Genomic DNA, 23207 nt, shown 5'->3' on the forward strand with positions numbered 1-23207 from the left:
GAACAGACATATTGGGTCACCAATGGTCCATCTAGACCAGTGTCCTGTCTTCCAACAGTGGCTGGAGCCAGATGCTTCAAAACAAACAGAATAGGGCAATCGAGTGATCCATCACCTGTTTTGCAATATTTAGCATCAGTCCCATTGTCCAAGCCAGGGTTTTTTCTAGGGATTATTTTACAATTACTGTTGTCTATACAAAAGATTAATGTAATAAGGCAAGTATCAGAGGGGTAGCCTGGATCTGTAAAAAGCAACAAAGAGTCCTGTAGCACCTTAAAGACTAACAGATGTATTGGAGCATAAGCTTTTGTGGGTGAATACCATTGAAATCGTAATAAGGCAGTTAACATTCATCCCTTAAAAGGATGAGGACTCTGTTTGCACATATAAACAAACCTGGCTAAAAGATGTGGTAGAACTATCATCAGCTCAAACTACCCCAGCCAGATACTTCACTGAGCGTGAATCAAGAGAAGTCATGGCACCTGACCTGTAACAGAGAAGGTTTCCCACCCCATAACCAACTCTGATAGCTCCTGGATTATGGTAAAATCTGACTAGTAGTCAGCATAGTGATCACACTGGTGCACCAGAGTCCTTTCTTGCACTGATGGAGTCTCTCTGCAGTGGCACTTTAGACAAATTAATTGCTCTCGGCAAGCTCTGTATTATGTATTTTTTGATAAAGTCAGACATGCACAGCCGGCTCTCTGCTTATGTGGTGGCAAAACCAGTTAAGGGAGAGACCCAGAGGATTGTGTTTTGGGCTGTGGCATTCAGCTAAGTTCTGGAGGTGATGGGGTAATTCTACAGTTCCTGACTGATGGAAGCCAGTGAGGTTGTGTTGGAACTGCTGCAGGAGGTGACTGCAATGGTGAAAATGGGTAAGGAGCTAGATTCTCTTATTGTAAAACACTGTATTATATATAAAACATGGGAGGTAATTGTCCTGCTCTGTTTAGCACTGGTGACGCCTCAGCTGGAGTACTGTGTCCAATTCTGAGTCCCACACTTTAGGGAAGACGTAGATAAACTGGAGAGTGTCTAGAGGAGAGCAACAAAAATGACAAAAAAAGTTTAGAAAACCTGATTTATGTGGAGAGGTTAAAAAAAGTGAACATGTTTAGTCTTCAGATAAGATGACTGAGGTGGGACCGGATAACAGCCTTCAAATCTGTTAAGGGGTGTTATAAAGAGGACAGTGATCATTTGTTATGTGTTGTCCACTGAAAGTAGGATAAAATGTAATGGGCGTAATCTGGAGCAAGGAAGATATGGATTAGATATTAGGAAAAACCTTTATAACTATACGGGTAGTTAAGTTCTAGAATAGGCTTTCAAGGGAGGTTGGACAAACACCTGACAGGGATGGTCTAGGTGTACTTGGTCCTATTTCAGCACAGGGGGCTGGACTAGATGACCTCTTGAGGTCCCTTCCAGATCTACATTTCTGTAATTGTTAGGTCCTTGCAACACAAGAGCTGAAGAGTAAGTATTCTTCTACAGTAAATTCCCAAAAGAACTGCCTTCTTTCTAAACAGCTGCTACCTAGTATAGTTCTTAATGAGAGTGAAGCTATGATGGCCCATAGCTAACATGCCCTCTTTTAAAATGGCTACTGTCTCTCAGTGTTCCTAGTGTGAGTAAAATCAAGCTGCACTCAGGGAAGATGGTGGCCCTGGCAGCAAAAGCAGTTCTTCACAGAATTCTCTACAGAAGATCATTTATTTTTCAGACTCTGATGAAGAAATTTTTTAATAGTGAAAAAATGAATCTTGCAAAGAAAAAGGTCTCTAAGTGTAGACAAATGTATAGGATTTCAGTGAGTTTTACCACATGGAAAGTTGAAAGTCTCTGTGTTACTCCATTAAGATAGCTCAGGACTAAAAGTTTAATTTAGGATGCTAAGTTGCTTAATTGACCCATTTTATAATTAAACTAACTTCTTATAAATTCTCAGAAAATTCATTGTTTATTCAATGAGAATGTACTCTAATTTTGAGGAGAATGTGCTGTATTCTTCATGCATTTAAAAAAAAAAGGTTTAAATCCCTGCTTTAAGTGCAAAACACAACTCAGTCTTACCTATGGAGCTGATGTTCTAGAAGAATCCAAATATTCATAAAAATATAAACTCAAAATAAGCTTTGCTTAGAGAGGTTATCATGTTAGCATTACAGAATTTTCCCCAGCTAATAAACAGGTTATAAAAAGTGTCTTGAATAGCGACAGTATTTCCTCAGCGATAAATCAAGTAATTTGGTTATCCTACCTGAGCAGCTTTGTCTTGTATTAATTTACGCTGATGCTCTTCTTCACAAAGCTTTTCCTCCAATTGTTTGATCTTGTCCTGAAACAGAACACAAGTATGGTTAGTCACATTTAAGGCTGGCCCAGTGAATCAGAATTGGCAAGTACCTTACAATTTAGTAATTGACTATAACAAGATTGAAAGAATCTCGAAAAGCAGGCTTAAATTGCTCAGATTTATAGGAAATGAAGTCTGAGGTAGAAGGCAAAGCGAATGTTGAGATCTTTTACTCCTCTGCTGAGCTACAGTTGATAAATGGTCTGTGTATTTTAGCACAATTGGCAACCATGGCACAAAGAAATTTGAAATGAACTGTAACCGCACATGGTCATGTTATGCTTGCTTACTTCTGCAGTTCTCTGTGTAGTGCTAAGTCTGAAGCACTCTTTTTCTAGGACTTCAAGCTTTTCAAGTTTTGCATGGAGCTCCATATGATTCTGATCTTTTTCCTTTTGAAGCGGAATCTGGAAAGAATAAGCAAAAGTTGAATTTGACAGCTGATAAAATAGTTTGACACACCAAGAAATCTCTCACCACCGTGAACTTTGTTTAAATAGTTTACAATTTTAAGTATTAAGTTCAGTGCTATGAAAAATGCCAGACAGACAAAGCATGGTTCAGTTTCCACCACTGTCAGAAGTCGATAAAGTACATGTAGGAACTGAAGAGAAACAGTCAAATGAAAAAAAGAGTCCCAATTCAATTACATCACATAATTGCAAACAACTAAAAACTGACAAATTTTGTAAGTGCTTGTATACAAATGCTAGAAGTCTCAAGACTAAGATGGGTGAACTGAGTGCCTGGTAATTAATGAGGATATTGATATAATATGCTTCAGAGAAGACTAGTCAAACAATGACAATCAATTGAACACCAAAATACCAGGGTATGTACTTTGTAGGTATATACAGAGTAGGTCATGCTGGTGGGGGAGTGGCACTGTATGTGAAAGAAAGCATAGAGTCAAATACAGTAAAAATCTTAAATGAATCAAACTGTACCATAGAATCTCTATGGAGAGAAACTCCATGCTTGAATAATGAGAATACCAGTAGGAATATATTACTGACCATCTGACTAGGATGGTGATATTGAAATGCTCAGGGAGATTAGAGAGACTATAAGAATAGAAAAGTCAATAATAATGGGAGATTTCAACTATCCCCCTATTGACTGGGTACCTTTCACCTCAGGACAGGATGCAGAGATAAATTTTCTAGACACCATTAATGACTGTTTCTGGTAGCAGCTAGCCCAGGAACCCACCAACGGGAGAGGAAATTCTTGATTTAGTCCTAAGTGGAGTACAGGATCTGGTCCAAGAGGTGAATATAGTTGAACTGCTCAGTAATAGTGATCATAATATAATTAAATTTAACATTTTTGTGGAAGAGAAAAATACCAAAGAAGCTCACCATGGTAGCATTTCATAAAAGGGAACTACACAAAAATGAAGACGCTAGTTAAACAGAAATTAAAAGATACAGTCACAAGAATGAAATGCCTGCAAGCTGCATGGAAACTCATTAAAAACACCATAATAAAAGTTCAAATTACATGTATATCCCAAATTAAAGAACATAGTAAGAGGACCAAAAAATGCCACTGTGGCTAAACAGAGTAAAAGCAGCAGTTAGAGGCAAAAAGGCATCCTTTAAAATTTGGAAGTTAAATCCTACTGAGGAAAATAGAAAAGAGCATAAACTCTGGCAAGGCAAATGTAAAAGTATAATTAGGCAGGCCAAAAAAGAATTTGAAGAGCAACTAGCAGGAGACTCAAAAACTAACAGCAAAATTTTTTTAAGTACATCAGAAGCCTGCCAAACAATCAAACAGTAGGGCCACTGAACGATCAAGGTGCTAAAGAAGCACTCGGGGAAGACAAGACCGTTGAGGAGAAGCTTAATGAATTCTTTGCATCAGTCTTCACTGCAGAGGATAGGAGTGATTTTCTCACTCCTCAGCCATTCTTTTTAGGTGACAAATCTGAGGAACTGACCCAGATTGAGGTGTTTTTGGAATAGATTAATTAAACAAACAGTAATAAGTAACCAGAACCAGATGGTATTCACTCAAAAGTTCTGAATGAACTCAAATATGAAATTGCAGAACTGCTAACTGTGCTATGTAACCTATCCCTTAAATCATTTGCTATAACAGATGGCTAGAGGATAGTTAATTTCACACCAAATTTTTAAAAAAGGTTCTAAAGGTGATCCTGGCAATTACAAGATGGTACGCCTAATTTCAGGACCAGGCAAGTTGGTTGAAACTATAGTTAAGATAGTCAAGACCAAAGCAGACTGTGAAGAACTTCAAAAAGATCTCACAAAACTAAGTGACTGGGCAACAAAATGGCAAATGAAATTTAATGTGGATAAATGTAAAGTAATGCACATTGGAAAAAATAACCCCAACTATACATAGAATATGATGGGGGCTAATTTAGCTACAACTAATCAGGAAAGAGACCTTGGGGTCATCGTTGATAATTCTCTGAAGACGTCCATGCAGTGTACAGCGGCAGTCAAGAAAGCAAACAGGATGTTACAAATCATTAAAAAAGGGGATAGAGAATAAGATGGAGAATATCTTATTGCCCTTTTATAAATCCATGGTACGCTCACATCTTGAATACTGCGTACAGATGTGGTCTCCTCTGTAACTTTTCTAATGCTAGTATATCTTTTTTGAGATGAGAAGGGCAACTAAAATGATTAGGTGGTTGGAACGGGTCCCATATGAGGAGAGATTAAAAAGGCTAGGACTTTTCATCTTGGAAAAGAGGAGACTAAGGGGGGATATGATAGAGGTATATAAAATCATGAGTGGTGTGGAGAAAGTGAATAAGGAAAAGTTATTTATTTGGTCCCATAATATAAGAACTAGGGGCCACCAAATGAAATTAATGGGCAGCAGCTTTAAAACAAATAAAAGGAAGTTCTTCTTCACACAGCTCAGTCAACCTGTGAAACTCCTTACCTGAGGAGGTTGTGAAGGCTAGGACTATAACAGGGTTTAAAAGAGAACTAGATGAATTCATGGAGGTTAAGTCCATGAATGGCTATTAGCCAGGATGGGTAAGGAATGGTGTCCCTAGCCTCTGTCTGTCAGAGGGTGGAGATGGATGGCAGGAAAGAGAGAGATCACTTGATCATTACCTGTTAGGTTCATTCCCTCTGGGGCACCTGGCATTGGCCACTGTCGGCAGACAGGATACTGGGCTGGATGGACCTTTGGTCTGATCCAGTATGGCCATTCTTATGTTAATTCTGTTCTATACTATCAGACACATAGATGAACACGATTTGTTGGGCAAGAGTTAACACGGCTTGTGTAAAGGGAAATCATGCCTCAAATCAGTTTATTAGAATTCTTTGAGGGGGTCAAACACACATGTGAACAAAGGTGATCCAGAGCATAGACTACACATGGACTTTCAGAAAGCCTTTGATGAGGTCCCTCACCAAAGGCTCTTAAGCAAAATAAGCAGTCATGGGATAATAGGAAGGTCCTCTCATGGACCAGCAACTGGTTAAAAGATAGGAAACAAAGGGTAGGAATAAATGGCCAGTTTTCAGAATGGAGAGAGGTAAAGAGAGGTGTCACCCAAGGATCTGTACTGGGACTAGTATTATTCAACATATTCATAAGAGATCTGGAAAAGGGGGGGTAAAACAAAAACAGTGAGGTAGCGAAATTTGCAAATGATATGAAACTACTCAAGATAGTAAAATCCAAAGCAGACTGTGAAGAGTTACACAGAGATCTTACTAAACTGGGTGATTGAGCAACAAAATGGCAGATGAAATTCAATGTTGATAAATGCAAAGTAATGCACATTGGAAAACAATCTCAACCATACATACAAAATGATGAGATCTAAATTAGCTGTTATCATTCAAGAAAGATCTTGGAGTGAGTGTGGCTAGTTCTCTGAAAACACCCGCACAGTATACAGGAGGATGTACACTGTACAGCAGCAGTCAAAAAAGTTAATAATGTTAGGACCCATTAGGAAAGGGATATAGAATAAGACAGATAATATAAGGCTGCTATATAAATCTATGGTACAACTACACCTTGAATACTGCATGCAGTTCTGACGAGCCCATCTCAAAAAAGGTATATTAGAACTGGAAAAGGTACAGAGACAGGCAACAAAAATTATTAGGAGTATGGAACAGCTTCCATAGGAGAGCTTAAAAAGACTGCAACTTTTCACATTGGAAGAAAGATGACTAAAGGGGGATTTGACAGTGGCCTACAAAATCATGAAAGGTGTGGAGAAAGTAAGCGTTAGTTACTCTTCCACATAACACGTGAACCAGGAGTCAGCCAATAAAATTAATAGGCAGCATGTTTGAAACAAACAAAAGGAAGTACTTCTTCACACAACACAACACACAGTCAACCTGTGGAAACTCATTGCCATGGGATGTGGCGAAGGCCAAAACTACAAGTGGGTTCAAAAAAGAATTAGCTAAGTTTATGGAGGCGAGGTCTATCAATGGCTATTAGCCAAGATGGTCCAGGGTGAACACCCTTGCTCTGGATGTCCTAAACCTCTAACTGCCAGACGTGGACAACAGGGGATGGGTCACTCAGTAATTGCCCTGGTCGGTTCTCTGAAGCATCTGGCACCAACCACTGTCTGAACACAGGGTACTGGGGTAGATGGACCACTGGTCTGACCCAGTATGGCCATTATGTCAGTTTGCCCACAGAGCGTGCAAGCAGCAACAAGCCTAGCTTCCCTAGGGCTGAGCTGCTGCTGAACCTCAGCCAGAACCACCACCAACTAAACCATGCAGTTGGAAGAGGCAATTGTCTAGGGCACTGAAATATTAGAGGCAGCAAGTATTCAATATCTGGGTGTGTGCATAAGCTATGATTACCTAGGTAATCACTACTAGAGTCAGCCTGGACCTGGAGGAATAGGAAAATAGTGGTCACATTGTAAAGTGGCCAGAGAATGCATGAGCAAAGTGCTTGTCAACAAAGGTCTCAATTGGCATGTTCCCTTCTGCCTCCCACCTCCTAAATGTCAAACTTGTGTAAAGGAATGCTAAACTCTATTACACAATTCAGCCACTACGTGGCACTGTGTGTAAAATACCTTATTTACACTAGCCTCAGCCATACCTGGCAGAGCATTAATGGATCTTACAATAAACACAAATGGTGTGTACCTTGCACAGATGCAAGCTCTGTAGCCAGTCCATATCTGATATAGGAACATGCCATGGTGTCAGAAGTAAACTAGGCCAGAAGAGAACAGAAGGAACAAAGCAATAAAAGGTGCAGGATCTCATCAACATACCCCTCTTCAGTGCCCCAGAAAACTTCAGCTTTGACAAATCTCCACAATGGACAGACAGTAAGAATTCTGAATTACAAAGTTCTGAATTGCAAAAAAGCTCCACTGGGAAACTGGAGATATAGCAGGATCTTTTAGTTTAGGCTATGGAGAAGCAGTCAGAGCATCTCTTTATATCCTTTGACTTTACAGAAGACAGTCACAAAGATGACTATGAAAGGGTTCTGGCTATGTTTGATACCCCAGAGAAATGTGCTTTTTTCCCCCCAACCACCAAATTCAAGAACCAGGGGAAAAGTTTGAATGTTTTATAAGAGCTCTGCATACATTGGCTGAAAACTGATTTTGGGAATACAAAAAAAACCACATGAAAATATCAGACAAATTATTGGGTTAAGAGATACAGATGCCTCCCAGGTTACGCAAACCCAATTTATGCAAATCCACACTTTACAGAAAAAAGTTCCATAAGCTAGAAATAGGAGGGTGGGGTTTTTTTGTTTTTTGTTTGGGGGAGGGGAGACGTAATTGTCGGGTATACGTTTCGAAATTACGCAAAATTTGAGTTACGCAAGGTGTTCCAGAACGGAACGCCTACATAAGTTGGGAAGTGTCTGTAAAAATCTTTCACAGCAGATACATAGAAAAAAAACAGACAATCCTAACCATAGCTATACGGAAAGCAAAGCAGTCTGAACTAGTCAAACAGAACACCAGGTAGGAGCAACTTGAAATCCCTGAAACTAGCTTAGAAACGATAAGAGAGACACTTGAATGTTCAAAGTATTACCATAAAGCCCCCAACGCAAGAAGAGAGAAATCCCCCAGGCTAAAAGGGACAAATTCTAAACCTACATGCACAAGGTATGGAAAAAGTCATATCCCAAGAGATGATGCATGTCCAACCAGAGGCACATGCTAAATGCATGAAATATGATCATTTTGCAGCTGTTTGTTGCACCAAAGAAGTCAGGGAGTTGACTGATATGACAGACAATCACGAGCCATTGTTTCTGGGATCTAGAACGCGTGGCAACAGGGAACCTGCCTGGAGAGTGAAAGTGAATACTCATGGCAAAACTATTGACTTGAAAATTGACTCAGGAGCAAAGGTCACAATACTCTCAGAAGGCACTTACAATCACCTTCAACCTCTCACACAGCTGAAGTAACCTGACACCACTCTGAATAGCCCTGGAGGTATTCTGAACTGCATGGGCCAGTTCACCACAGAAACAACTTACAGAGACAAAAGCTTTGCATTCAGAGTGTATTTGTGATCAAAGAATCACAGACCAACAACTTTCTCAGCTGCAGTGTGGCAGCCATGATGGGTCTAGTTAGTAAGGTGGAAGAACTTGGTGGAATATTTGGTAATATTAGACTTGTGCAAGGAGATCCGGTACAAATAACCCTAAGCGACAATGCTAACCCATATAGTGTACATGAATCTCACAGGATTCCTATCCCATTACTTCATAAAGTGGAAACTGAGTTAAAGAGAATGGAAGGGATTAGCACATTGAGAAGATCTCTGATCCAACAGCCTGGTATGCCCTAATGATAGAAGTAATAAAGAAAAATTGAAAAATATGGGTCTGCATGGATCTTAAAAAAGACAATGAAGCAGTTGTGGGAGAAAAATATATCCTCCCAACACTAGATGACTTCCTCCCCAAAGTGAAAGGAGCTATAGTAACCTCCGAGCTCGATGCCTCGAGCAGAAACTGGCAAATTCCTTTAGTCCAAGAAAGTGACCAACTGACTACATTTATCACACCCTTTGGGAGCTTTTGCTTGTGAAGATTACATTTTGGTATTACCAGTACACTTGAAATTTTCCAAAGAAAATGGCCGAACTGCTAGCTACAACTCCTATATGGATCTTCAATGGAAGAATACAACAAAAGTCCTAAGCCTAGTCAGTGAGCCTGGACTGAAGCTAAACAAGGGAAAAATGTGTTTATCACTTATCCCAAATCGAGGGCTTTGGGATAGACAAACAAAACTGGAATCACTCCTAGTCCTGAGAGAGCAAAAGCAATTCAAGCAATGCACCAACTAACACACCAGAACTGAGACGTATACTGGGGATGGTAAATTACCTTAGTTGATACCTACAAGACCTTTCTACAGTGACAAAACCACAGAATGAACTATTGAAGTCCAATACACCTTAGCTATCGTGGCCAAATCAAGACTTTGCCTCCAAAAAGGTAAAAGAAATTATCTCAGTCGCTCCTGTTCTCAAGTACTACGATGTGAACAAACCTACAATGGTCAGTGAGGATGCAAGCAGCTGTGGCCTAGGTGTATTTTTGCAACAACATGAGTGGAAGAGCCAGTTGTATCTTGCTCTCACACTCTCACTGAAACAGAAAAACGATATGCACGGATTGAAAAGGAGTGCCTGACAAATGTATGGGCATGAGTTTTATTAAACAGATATCTGTGTGTATTGAATTTGTTTATGCTAATAGACCATAAACTGCTTGTAACCCTCATCAATGGAAGAGGCCTGGCGTGATAAGGTTAACCCAATTGCTAAATATGTTCCTGGGAAAAATCTGGTAGTAGCAGACACTCTGTCACAGAGCCCAGCATTGCACTCAACTATTCATGAGCTGGAAGATAAAGGCATACGTGAAAGCTGTGGATGCATACAGACCAGTGTCAGAACACACTACATCAGTTACAACAAGCAACCTCAACAGACATGCAACTTCAGCAAATTCTAAATTACTTTAGGGTCAACTGGACCAAGTATCTAAAGAACAAACACTAAGGAAGTGACAAGGGACTACTTTGGGGTGCATGGACTATAAAGTCATGAGTAAAGGCCATTTCATATTAATTCCAAATGAAAGAAGAAGAGAAATCTTAATGTCCTTCATGGGTGAAGTTTAACGATTAATTAAAGTCAGCTTCGTGGCCAGGCATTAGCAAAGATATGTGAACACTGCAGATCTAACAGACCAACACAATACAAAGAACCTTTAGTAACATCACCCCTATCAGAGAGGCCTTAGAAGAGACAAGCAGCAGATTTATGCAAATTCAGAGGACAACTGGTCACTATGGTCTATTGTGATGCTATAGGATTAAAATAGGACTATGTAGATCAGCGGTCCCCAACCTTTTTCGTCTGGCGGGCCCCAGGCGACGAGGTAAGGAGGACCGTGGCAGCGGACCAGCATCCGCTGAAATGCCGCCAAGCGGCAACGTCAATAGGCTTCACCGCCAAAAAGCTGCCAACAAGCAGCAACGTCAATAGGCGTTGCCACCAACAAGCAGCGTCATCCAGAGATGTCGCTGCCGAAATGCCGCCGAAAATCGGCAGCATTTCAGCGGTGACACCTCTGAATGCTGCTGCTTGTCAGCGGCATTTCGGCAGATGCTCGTCCACTGGCCAGTACGCGGGCGCACTTAGACATCCCGGCAGGCGCCGCATTGGGGACCCCTGATGTAGATCTTTGTTGCTACCACGGTTATACAAATGCAACAAATCTTGTGCAAAGTATGTCACATAAGGTGTCAATGGAAAAGTTATTGTTTGCTGAATGCAATTATCCTATTTGTATGCATGTATCGTTTTCATATTTGAAGATATGAATATTGACTGTATACCTATATTTCAAATGTGTTTGCTCCTGTTAACACCCACAAGGTAGTTTACATCCAGTCTAGCCAGCACATTGTGAATGGACTATTCAAGTTGATGGCCTATCAACAAGCACAATGGCCCATGGAAGAAGTTTATCCCCATCTGATGGACTTTCCTGTGGATGTGGGTAATGGCCCCTGCTATGACTCATCAAAGCACGCAAGGGCATGTAACCAGTTCATGGGACACTGAACTCCATCTTATGCCTGAACTTTTCCATTGGCTGTACTGAGAGCAGACCCGCCACATGGGAGAAACTGTAAAATGCCCTGGAAATCCCTCTATTTTGCCTCTTTCCTGCTCTAATCGCTGGACTATGGACGTCTACTAATGGGAGAACTCTAATCAAGGGACTGAGGACCTTCCAATCTTTTGGAAGCAACCAGAGACTTAACAAGCCAGCAGTTTATGCCATCACTGCTTCAAACCTAATCCAAGAACTTTGCAATTATTGCATGCATTTGATTCCTTTAACCAATTTTAACTCTCACCTTTTTTTTTTTCTTATAAGCCAACCTTTAAATATTAGGTACTAAAGGATTGGCAACAACGTGATTATTGGGTAAGAGCTAAGTTATATACTGATCTATGTATGTGGCTGGTAGTTTGGGATCAGTAGAACCCTGTGGTTGATTAAACTGGTTTTAAATAACCACTCATCATTAAGTCTAGTGTCTGGGAATTGAAACAGAGACTGGAATACCTAAGGAGGCTGCAGTTCTGATTTCTTGTTAGCTAGTGTGGTGAGACAGAAGTTTACTTTTGTTGCTGGTTTGGTATATCTTATGGAAGAATAACCACCAATTTTGGGGTATTTCTGCCCTATTTCTCAGCAGTTTGTCCTGCACTTGGTATTCTCAGTTGTGACCCATTGAAGCAGAGATATATTCTCAGGTATATAGAAATAACGTACTTGAAAGATATAACATATTGCAGTATTATCACTTTTGCTCACTCCAGAACAACTTGTGATGGACAATGGACCACAATTCCCTGCAACAGAATTTAAGTCATTCTGAACGAAATATGATTTTGAGCATATTACTAGCAGCCCACATTACTTGCAAATGAATGGAGAAGCCAAGAGAGGTATACAGACAGCCAAGAAATTCTTGCTCTTCTGAGTTACAGATCAACACCAATAGCAGCTACTGGATATGGTCCAACACAACTGCTAATGGAAAAACAGCTCAGACCTACTGTTCCAAGTTTGGGAAAGAATATCTCCAAAGTGGCTAGTTATGAAAACAGTGAAATTGGATACAATGTCAAAGAGAGCCTAGGAACACTTTTATAACTGAATTATGTCTGTTGGAGAGCTGCCAGCTCTAGCCTCTACATAAATCCACGGTACGCCCACGTCTTGTATACTACGTGCAGATGTGGTCGCCCCATCTCGAAAAAGATATATTAGAATTGGAAAAGATTCAGAAAAGGGCATAAAAAATGATTAGGGGTATGGAATGTCTTCCATATGAGGAGAGACTAATAAGACTGGGACTTTTCAGCTTGGAAAATAGATGACTAAGGGGGAATATGATAGAGGTCTATAAAATCATGACTAGTGTGGAGAAAATAAATAGGGAAGTGTTATTTACTCCTTCTCATAACACACGAACTAGGAGTCACCAACTGAAAATAGGCAGCAGGTTTAAAATAAACAAAAGGAAGTATCTTTTCCCCACACAACGCAGTCAACCTGTGGAACTCCTTGCCAGAGGATGTTGTGAAGGCCAAGACTATAACAGGGTTAAAAAAAGAACTAGATAAGTTCATGGAGGATATGTCATCAATGGCTATTAGCCAGGATGGTGTCCTTAGCCTCTGTTTGCCAGAAACTGGGAATGGGCAACAGGGGATGGATCACTTGATTACCTGTTCTGTTCATTCTCTCTGGGGCACCTGGCATTGGCCAATGTCTGAAGACAGAATACTGGGCTAGAGGAACCATTGGTCTGACCCTGTATGGCTGTTCTTACAGAGAAAAAGGATGGATAACTCCAGTTGTCATAAAGAAAAAGAATTCAGCACCCAGATCATATGTGATCAAGACTGCCAGTGGAGACTTCAACAAAAACCATTGCCATCTACAGTTTGCTCCTCAGAAGGAACAGCTAACAGGTGCAGAACAAGATGACGATGACAATGAGGACTCTAGACCAACCAAAACCAGTCATTGCAACTAATGGACAGCCAGATAACCAAGTTGTTACAAGTTTGGGTTGTGTAATTAGAAAACCAGAGACACTTAAACCAATATATACTGAAATTTAAAGACAGTGTGATAGTGTAAATATAGAACTCACAAGGGGAGATATAATGGAATGCTAAACTGTATTATACTGTTCAGCCACGAGGTGGCACTGCGTATAAAATACCTTTTTTTAAACAAACCTCAGCCATACCTGCCAGAGCATTAACAGGTCTTATAACGAACACATCTGGTGTGTATCTTGGCTACAGAATTTTCTCTGGAAAAGCCACACCTGACACAGGAACATGACAGCTTATTAGGAACCATAAGGGCAGGAGACTGGACTGGATGACCTCTCGAGGTCCATTCCAGTCCTAGAATCTATGAAAAAAACTCCAACACCAGCAAGTCATTCTGTGTAATTCTCTTAATAGCTGTCAGATGATCATCACTTTTGGTCATTACCAATCCGAGCAGAACTGGGGAGATGTGATATGCAGAAAGTACAATCTTACCATTTCTACAGTTTTGTGCTCTTATTGTTTTACTTATGATACTAAATACTTCACCTGTTGCTCTAGAACCATATTCTTTTCTAGCTCTGCATTGAAAACAATTTTCCTCATGTAATCCAGCTGTTTCTCCAGTAGGGAGCAGCGGGATTGTGCTGCACTTAACTGCACACTAACATCTGTGGAGAGAGACAAACAGTGTAAAACAGTAGTTTTGAGTAACATTTAGCCTGTCCCTCACCCTATGGTCTTGGCGATTTAGAAGTTTTGGGGTTTGTTTGTGTATATATAAAAAAAACACATACACACACACACACAAAAATGAAAAGGTACTTCGGCTGGGCTGGATTAACAGAGAGTATTTTAACATGTGCAAGACTCAGGATGGGTTTCCAGGCCCAGACCCTGATCTGTGTTACTATTAACTTCACAGGAGTTACTCAACATTTACACCAGTATAAACCTAATCAAATATGGCTCCCTCCTGCCCACTCCGTACCTTTTGTAAGATTAGGAGTGCATGTAGGTAGCACTGCATTCTGAGCTGTAGGGACGTCCTTGTTCTTTTAGGAATGCCACCAATGGACATCTCATCCAGCCAACCTCAGCAAGCAAAGACTGATTGAGGGGCTGCTCCCTGTCTTGAGGGCCTGAAGCCCACGTGGTCTCATGTGAAATAGCTATACTTCTCATAGAAAGGTACTGGATGTAGTTCTAAAGCCGGTTTATTTAGCACCAAGCTGAAAAGTAACTCGATTGACCAGACCAAGAGGATGAGGTTGACGAGGCTTTCTTCAGACCACTAGCACAAGTTTCCAGATCACAGGCCCTGGTTCTCATGGGGGACTTCAATCACTACCCTGACATCTTCTGGGAGAGCAATACAGCAGTGCATAGACAATCCAGGAAGTTTTTAAAGAGTATTGGAGACAACATCCTGATGCAAGTGCTGGAGGAACTAATTTAGAGGGCATGCTCCTCTTGACCTGCTGCTCACAAACAGGGAAGAATTGGTAGGGGAAGTAAAAGTGGGTCGCAACCTGGGCAGAGTGACCAGATGGTCAAGTTCAGGATCCTGACAAAAAGAAGAAAGGAGAGCGCAGATGCTTTTTTTGCCTCGGTCTTCACAGACAAGGTCAGCTCCCAGACTGCTGCACTGAGCAGCACAGTATGGAGAGGAGGTGAGCAGCCCTCAGTGGTGAAAGAACAGGTTAAGGACTATTTAGAAAAGCTGGGCATGCACAAGTCCATGGGACCAGATGCAATGCATCCAAGGGTGCTGAGGGAGTTGGCTGATGTGATTGCAGAGCCATTGGCCATTATCTTTGAAACTCATGGCGATTGGGGGAGGTCCTGGACGATTAGAAAAAGGCAAATATAGCATCCATGTTCAAAAAAGGGAAGAAGGAGAATCTGGGGAACTACAGAACGGTCAGCCTCACCTCATTCCCTGGAAAAATCATGGAGCAGGTCCTCAAGGAATCTATTTTGAAGGACTTAGAGGAGAGGAAGGTGATCAGGAACAGTCAACATATATTCACCAAGGGCAAGTCATGCCTGATCAACCTGATTGCCTTTTATGATGAGATAGCTGTCTCTGTGGATATGGGGAAAGCGGTGGATGTGATATACTTTGACTTTAGCAAAGCTTTTCATATGGTTTCCCACAGTATTCTTGCCAGCAAGTTAAAAAAGTATGGATTGGATGAATGGACTACAAGGCTGATAGAAAGCTGTCTAGATTGTCAGGCACAACGGGTAGTGATCAATGGCTTGATGTCTAGCTGGAAGCCGGTATCAAGTGGAGTGCTCCAGGGGTCAGTGCTAGGGCCAGATTTGTTCAACATCTTCATTAATGATCTGGAGGATGGGATGGATTACACCCTCAGCAAGTTCGCGGATGACACTAAGCTGGGGGGAGAGGTAGATATGCGGGAGGGTCCAGAGTAACCTAGACAAATTGGAGGATTGGGCCAAAAGAAATCTGATGAGGTTCAACAAGGACAAGTGCAGAGTCCTGCACTCAGGACAGAAGAATCCCAGGCACTGCTACACGCTGGGGACCGACTGGCTAAGTGGCAGTTCTGCAGAAAAGGACCTGGGGATTACAGTGGACGAGAAGCTGGATATGACTCAACAGTGTTCCCTTGTTGCCAAGAAGGCTAACAGCATATTGGTCTGCATTAGTAGGAGCATTGCCAGCGGATCGAGGGAAGTGATTATTCCCCTCTATTCAGCACTGGTGAGGCCACATGTGGAGTACTGTATCCAGTTTTGGGCCCCACACTACAGAAAGGATGTGGACAAATTGGAGAGAGTCCAATGCAGCGCAACAAAAATGATTGGTGGCTAGGGCACATGCCTTATGAGGATAGGCTGAGGGAACTGGGATTATTTAGTCTGCAGAAGAGAAAAGAGTGAGGGGGGATTTGATAGCAGCCTTCAACTACCTGAAGGGGGGTTCCAAAGAGGATGGAGCTAGGCTTTTCTCAGTGGTGGCAGATGACAGAACAAAGAGGAATGGTCTCAATTGCAGTGGAGGAGGTCTAGGTTGGATATTAGGAAAACTATTTCACCAGGAGGGTGGTGAAGCACTGGAATGGGTTATCTAGGGAGTGGTGGAATCTCCATCCTTAGAGGTTTTTAAGGCCCATCTCGACAAAGCCCTGGCTTTGATGATTTAGTTGGGGTTGGTCCTGCTTTGAGCAGGGGGTTGGACTACATGACCTCCTGAGGTTTCTTCCAACCCTAATCTTCTATAATTGGTAAGGCAATATTTGGCTAATTTTTATTTAAAAAATTGCCAAATTATGATGATTGGATAGGACTGTATTCAATAGCAGCTCGTCAAAACAAACATGAGTACTCCTTCAGTTGAGAGAACTAAGAGCTGTATTAACTATTTCTATTATTAGTACAGTGACAGGCTTGTCACAGAGGTAAAGATGTCATCATAAATACCATGACTTTTCTTTGTGTCCAGGGTTTCACAGGCTGTGGAGCTGTGGGGAGAAGGGGAGGCACCTGGGTCATGGCCAGACCACTTATGCTTCTACAGCCCAGTTTGGGACAGGCAATCCAGCCGCGCCAGGAAGGGTGGGGTAGGGTCATCACAGGATGTGGACCCTGCCTGCAGTCTGTAGCAGGGAGCAGGGCTAGCCCTGGGGGACAGGAGCCATTGCTGTGAGGTGAGTGCAGGGTGGATTCACTCTGCAACACTTCCACCCCCAAGGCCTCTTTCCCCTCAGGGTCAGGACCCAACCCCCCCACCCCCGTAAAATCCCTCTCCTACATTTTAAATGACACACCTATGACATTACACACCATTTTCTCCTAAAGCCATGACTTTTACTAAATGTATCGTTACCACTCCAGGATTTTTTATTTTAAAAGTATGACACGTCTGCAACTCTAATTATCACCATTGGAGAGACCTTTTTTCTGTTGTATCAATTCCTCATGTGCTATATCTTTCACATTTGTTTCATGCTGCAAGGTCTTTTTATACTGGGCAGCCTCAATGGAAAGGCAGCTCAGGTTATCTTCAGCCTGCGACCTCTCCAACTCTAGACGACGGATCTTTTCTTGAAGAGTTTTGAGGGCTGACATCAGAGCTGGTGAACAATTACAAGTTAAGTCTTTATAGTGGATTTAAAAAAAAATGTTTTACTGCATTGCATTATAGTGTTAGCCATTAAAAAATTGTATTGATTCCCAAAAAACAAACAGAAATGTTTAAAAACCAATAAGGGTTATTAAATGACAGTGTGCTTTTTACACAACAACCTTAATGATATTTGAAACAATTGTTTTGCTTCCCCAAGTGGTGTATGTTTTTAAAGCCATATACTCCATTTTTCTTTTTAAATGGAGTAGAAAAGACCATTTAAAAAAAAAAAGTTCATGTGATAAATAAATCACCAAATTATTAGAAGAGCCACAGCACCCACTGGAAAAGTTAACAGTGTGTCCTACGGAGACCTAGAACATTCAACGTACACCTGATAAAACAAACGCATTTTGCATGTAGCTAAGTGACAGTGTGCTGTGTATACATGAATGGCCATCTTCACTCCAAATGCTAGTAAGAAGTGCCAGCAAGTTGTAGCAAATTAAATATCAGACTAAAGACTAGAACCCAGGTCTCTAAGTTAAACAGCCAATGCCTAACTTGCAATGCCTCCTGGAGAAGAGTGAGTAATACTTTTTACTTTCTAGATTTCAGAGAACTTTGCAGAAAGGGGTAAGCATTATATGCCCAGTTTTACAACTAGCCTAAATACAGAGATTTGCATCAGAGGCAGAGTGATCTGCTGGATACAACATAGGTTTGCTATTGAGATTAGAAATTAAGTGTTGTTTCTGGCTCAGTTGTATTTTCTGTGTAACCTCTGCACTTTATTTATGCTCTGCTCTTCAGTTACCCAATCTCAAAATCTGCACATTCCTTCTTGATTGAAGGGGCATTTTCATAGGGATGGCAGGAAAGAGGAGTACATTTTAACAGATCCTAGATTTTTCTCTCACTTATGAAAGGCAGTTTGAGCTAGTTTGAGTGCCAACAGATTCTCTGTTGCCCTTTTTTCTCCCCAATATCTGCTTTATTGACAGAGAACTGCGTCTACTGTCAGACAATAGCTTAACATTCAAGAAACTGCCATTCTTGCCCTTGAAAAAAAAGCTTCTTGGATGAGTCAACCTCAACATCTATTTAGGATTCACTTATTGTGGCATCATGTGATTGTTTTGGACAGATTGAAGGGAAAGTTAGACACTTTGGAAAAATGTCAAGGAGGAACCATTTTTACATTTCAAAAAAGTATTTGTTCCCTAACATAATGTGTGGTTAAAACTGTCCTTTCAAATGTTTATGATGAAGTATCACCACAGCTACAGCTTTTACTATGAAGATGCTATTGCCTCTCCATAGTCATGCACCTACAGTGAAAGGGTCAGATTCTGACACAAACTAAGCACTCTGTGACATTCCAATAGCACACACAAGCCTTAAGGCAGGAGTAGGCAACCTATGGCACACGTGCCGAAGGCAGCACTCAAGCTGATTTTCAGTGGCACTCACACTGCCCGGGTCCTGGCCACCAGTCCAGGAGACTCTGCGTTTTAATTTAATTTTAAAATGAAACTTCTTAAACATTTTTAAAACTTTATTTACTTTACATACAACTATAGTTTAGTTATATATTATAGACTTATAGAAAGAGACCTTCTAAAAATGTTAAAATGTATGACTGGCACGCGAAACCTTAAATTACAGTGAATAAATGAAGACTCGGCACACCACTTCTGAAAGGTTGCCAATCCCACCTTAAGGTTTCCCATACATAAACAGAGGATTCTCTTGGTGAGGGGGAAATAATGTTCCCCCTCTCCCTGCCAGCTACCCCCATTTTCCTCAGAGCACAGTGGTTGGCTGGATCATGTTGCAGTGACCCCCAGCTGGCACAATGGCCCCTAATCAGGGCTGGCTCCAGGCACCAGCCAAGGAAGCAGGTGCTTGGGGCGGCCAATGGAAAGGGGCGGCACATCCGGGTCTTCGGCGGGAATTTGGTGGCAGGTCCCTCAGTCCCTCTCTTCCTCTTTGAGCTGCCACCAAAGTGCCACCGATCAGCTTTATCTTTCCCTCCTTCCCCTTTTCTCTTCACTTCACCGCTTGGGGTGGCAAAAAGGCTGAAGCCGGCCCTGCCCCTAATATACAGGGGCCTTAAACTTGGAGCAATACTGTCCTCAAGATCAAGGGCTGGAAGGCAGAAATGTGGTAAAAAGCCTCCTTAGATCTTCTCCTAGGTGTACCAGGCACTGTTCCAGTGTACCTGAAGCCTAAGCCCAGAACCTGTAGTCTGATTTTTTTTAATTTATTTATATATATTTTTTAAAACTAACACAAAAAAAACCCCAACACACTCACTCAAGTAGCAAAAGCTTGTGTAAGAACTCTATTAGAGTCAACTACACAAGGAGCCTTAGGTTCTTCCTATGATTAAGCCACACTGGAAAGAAACATGTTCACATACATATATAGTACCCAACGTTGCTCCCACCAAAATTAATAGCAAATAATTCACATTAACAGCAATGGGAACAAAACTGGGCTCAAAACTATCCATAACGAAAGTAGTTTATAACTTTGGTTCTTTACAATGCATTTTCTTATCAAGTTTTCCAGGGGATCTTCTTATACAGAAAGTTTAAAGCTAGAGGGAAGCAAACAATGTCACACAAAAATCAAAAGTTTCAAATCAAAGTAATGCCTAAAAGAAAGTGATGAACTTCAAACTCTACAGCAGCATTTTCCTTTGCCTTCAGAGGACATCTCAAATTATCAAGCAAAAAACAGATTTTACAGCCAAAGTTAGCAGAGGTAGCAACCAGCTTCTATGATACAGCCCCAAGACTGGGGATACTACTCACTCTCCACACAAGCCTCCAGACCAATGATCTAAATGACTAACATTCACAAGTAGAACAAACAAGGCAATTTGTTTAACAGAGTTTAAAGAACACTTATTTTTTGTGGCTTTACCTTGGTTGTTTGGAGCAGGAAGCATGTCACCAGTGGTAGTTGTTACCTTCTTTGACTTGCTCTGTCCAAAGGTAGGAACAGACATTCTATCTGGAGGCTGCAGAAAGCTTCCTATGAAACTTTGCTTTGATTCAGAACCCATGGTCTGTAGAAGGAAAGATGTACATAATGCCATTATTTCCTAAATGGACTATTATTATTATTATAGCACTGACAACTAGTTCAAGACAGGGCATTGGACAAAAGTTTGTATCAAATTAAATCAATTGGGCTGGAAAGAACAATGAGCAAGTCAGCTGGTCCTTCCCCCTACACTGTGTCAAGAATACTGTAGCTTAAATAGCTCCCAACAAATGCCTTAAAAATATCTATATCTATCTGTATCACCAATGAGAGAAATGCTACAGATTCCCTTGGCATCTTGTTTTATTATCAAAAACATTCTTAAATGTTTCCTTCTTGCTTTCTAAACACATTTTATTCTGTTTTTTTTTACTTTTTGACCAGGGAATAATGGACCCCTTTCCTAACATCCTCATATATTTACAGGACAGTTATGTCTTATTTTTAATGTAGAATGAGCATGCCCTTTTCCCCACATATACTTTACCCCACCCTCAACCACTGAATGCACCAATGTAGGTGTTTTTTAAATAAACATGTGGTGTCCAAAATTTAATACAGCTGAAACCTAATAATGGCCAAGCAAAAAAAGAGCCTTCCTTTTCTTGATTTAAATATGCTTTATTCCCATTAATACAACCTAGTAAAGAGTCCCCCCTTCCACATTTTCTCAGAGGCAGATTTTCAAGGGCATGTTTACTCTGCCTAAAATAAGACAGTTTAACTGTGAGATACAGACAATGAAGTTTGGACTAGGTGATTTAGGAAAGTTGACCCTCAGAGCTCAGCCAAAAATGTTCATTCCAGGATAACTAATTCAAGTTCCAGTCAGATATTTATATTAGAAATTAAATATTCAAGCATTGAATATTAGTTATGTATTCCACCCAAATGGAGAAAAAATGTGACAAGAAGAACATAAAAGAAATGCATTTAAGTGTTTTTCAGACGTGTTGGATTATTGATCATGTATAAACAATATTTTGCTTACTGCATTACCTTACTTCTAATGTAACCTTAATGATGCTCAAGACAAATTAGAAACAAGTGTTAAGACTATATTTGTCAGTTGTTTCATGGTTTCTTAACCCAACCATTTCTTATGATGCTTTATTTAAATATATCTGATGGGCATAGATAGGTCTAACATCAAACCTCTCAGTCAGAACTTTGCAGCTCAAGTTCACTTCTATTCGGTCTTACTGCAATATCATTTGAATAATGAATTCATATAACTGCCCTGCTACGGTAACTATGGATTGTTTGGAGAGTCTGTAGACAATCCTTGTAACGTAACAGTTACTAACCATCCATTCTGGACTCCATATTATCTCAAAGTCAGCCCAAATGCTTAAGCCCCATTTTTATTCACATTCCTTGCATCCAACGAAGTGGGTATTCACCCACGAAAGCTCATGCTCCAAAACGTCTGTTAGTCTATAAGGTGCCACAAGACTCTTTGCTGCTTTTACAGATCTAGACTAACATGGCTACCCCTCTGAACTTAATGCAGAATTTCTTATTTCAAATTCAACCTCTTTAGTTTTAACTTGGGTCCCAGGAACTTGGTTCTCTGCTGTACTTCAAAAGTTATAATAGCCACAGAAGAAGATGACAGCTTTTATCACAACACATCAGACATGTGCAAGATCCCTTTAACAAACCTAAATAATTAAACTCAAAAAAGAGTGAATACAATACTGAATTAGGCAAATGTTAAATCATACCATCACAGCTCAGTGGAAGACAATTCTCATTACAGAAAAGACACTTACTTGCAGGCCCAGTAATACAGTAAAACTGTGGTATCATACAGCAGATTAAAATACTGCAGCAGACTCACCTTTTCTTCCCGGAGTTGCAGAAAGAGGGTATTGTCTGCCATGGAAGATTATTTGCTGTATCACTTCCAGCATAAATTCCAATGTCTACTCAACACAGCATCAATGTGGTTTCGGTTTAGACAAAATAATTTACACCACTCATTTGGTGGAGTCACAAAAGGAACCATCTAACAGGAAGCAGCAGCAACCCACAACAAGAACAAACTGCAGCATCTACCTAAATAAAGTTAGATCCCAGAAGAGAGTCAATTTGAAAAAGATATTCAAAACAGAATTTTTTTTCCCAGAAAAAGCAGTCAGTGTTCATGTTTCAGAGGGTATTTAAAACAGAATAAAAGCCAACATCCTGGTATGCAGCATCTTCAAGCTACTCATGAAATTGGAGATTCTTGGTCGGATACCGTCCTCATGTTCTAAATTGCTATTAAATAGATGCTATCAAGCTCAGAAATCTGCTGGGAAGTCCATATATGATTTCAAGACACTCTCACAGGTGACCCTTCAGATGAACTAGAGCTCACAGAGGTTTCCCTAAGACCTGGGACACAGCCAAACTGTCACAGTCCACTCTGACAACTTTCGTTAACTAGTTTTAGTGAACAAATAATTTGTTCAAAATCGAGTACTTTCCTGGAGAGTACTTCAACCCATAACATTCCAATGCCGTTTTATTGCTACTGACAACCACTGTA

The 23207-nt window shown here is 40.8% G+C and overlaps 1 protein-coding gene across 8 annotated transcripts in view; it reads right to left on the reverse strand.

Moving 5' to 3' along the window:
• Nucleotides 1-23207, reverse strand: part of CEP57L1 (centrosomal protein 57 like 1) — a 43680-nt gene that overhangs the window by 7464 nt on the left and 13009 nt on the right. For 5 of the 8 annotated variants that reach the window (XM_039532755.1, XM_039532753.1, XM_039532756.1 and 2 more), the window contains exons 2-6: nt 20549-20693; nt 17442-17621; nt 14065-14186; nt 2662-2778; nt 2276-2353 (exon numbers count right to left, since the gene is read on the reverse strand). In XM_039532755.1, coding sequence (XP_039388689.1) covers nt 2276-2353; nt 2662-2778; nt 14065-14186; nt 17442-17621; nt 20549-20690 — 639 coding nt within the window. In that variant the 5' untranslated portion in view covers nt 20691-20693. Of the gene's footprint in view, nt 1-2275; nt 2354-2661; nt 2779-14064; nt 14187-17441; nt 17622-20548; nt 20694-22514; nt 23169-23207 lie in introns of those variants that run through there. The other 3 variants (XR_005597097.1, XM_039532750.1, XM_039532749.1) reach the window with 3 other exon arrangements.

This window comes from Mauremys reevesii, linkage group 3, assembly GCF_016161935.1.
Source record: "Mauremys reevesii isolate NIE-2019 linkage group 3, ASM1616193v1, whole genome shotgun sequence".
NCBI classification, from domain to species: Eukaryota; Metazoa; Chordata; order Testudines; family Geoemydidae; genus Mauremys; species Mauremys reevesii.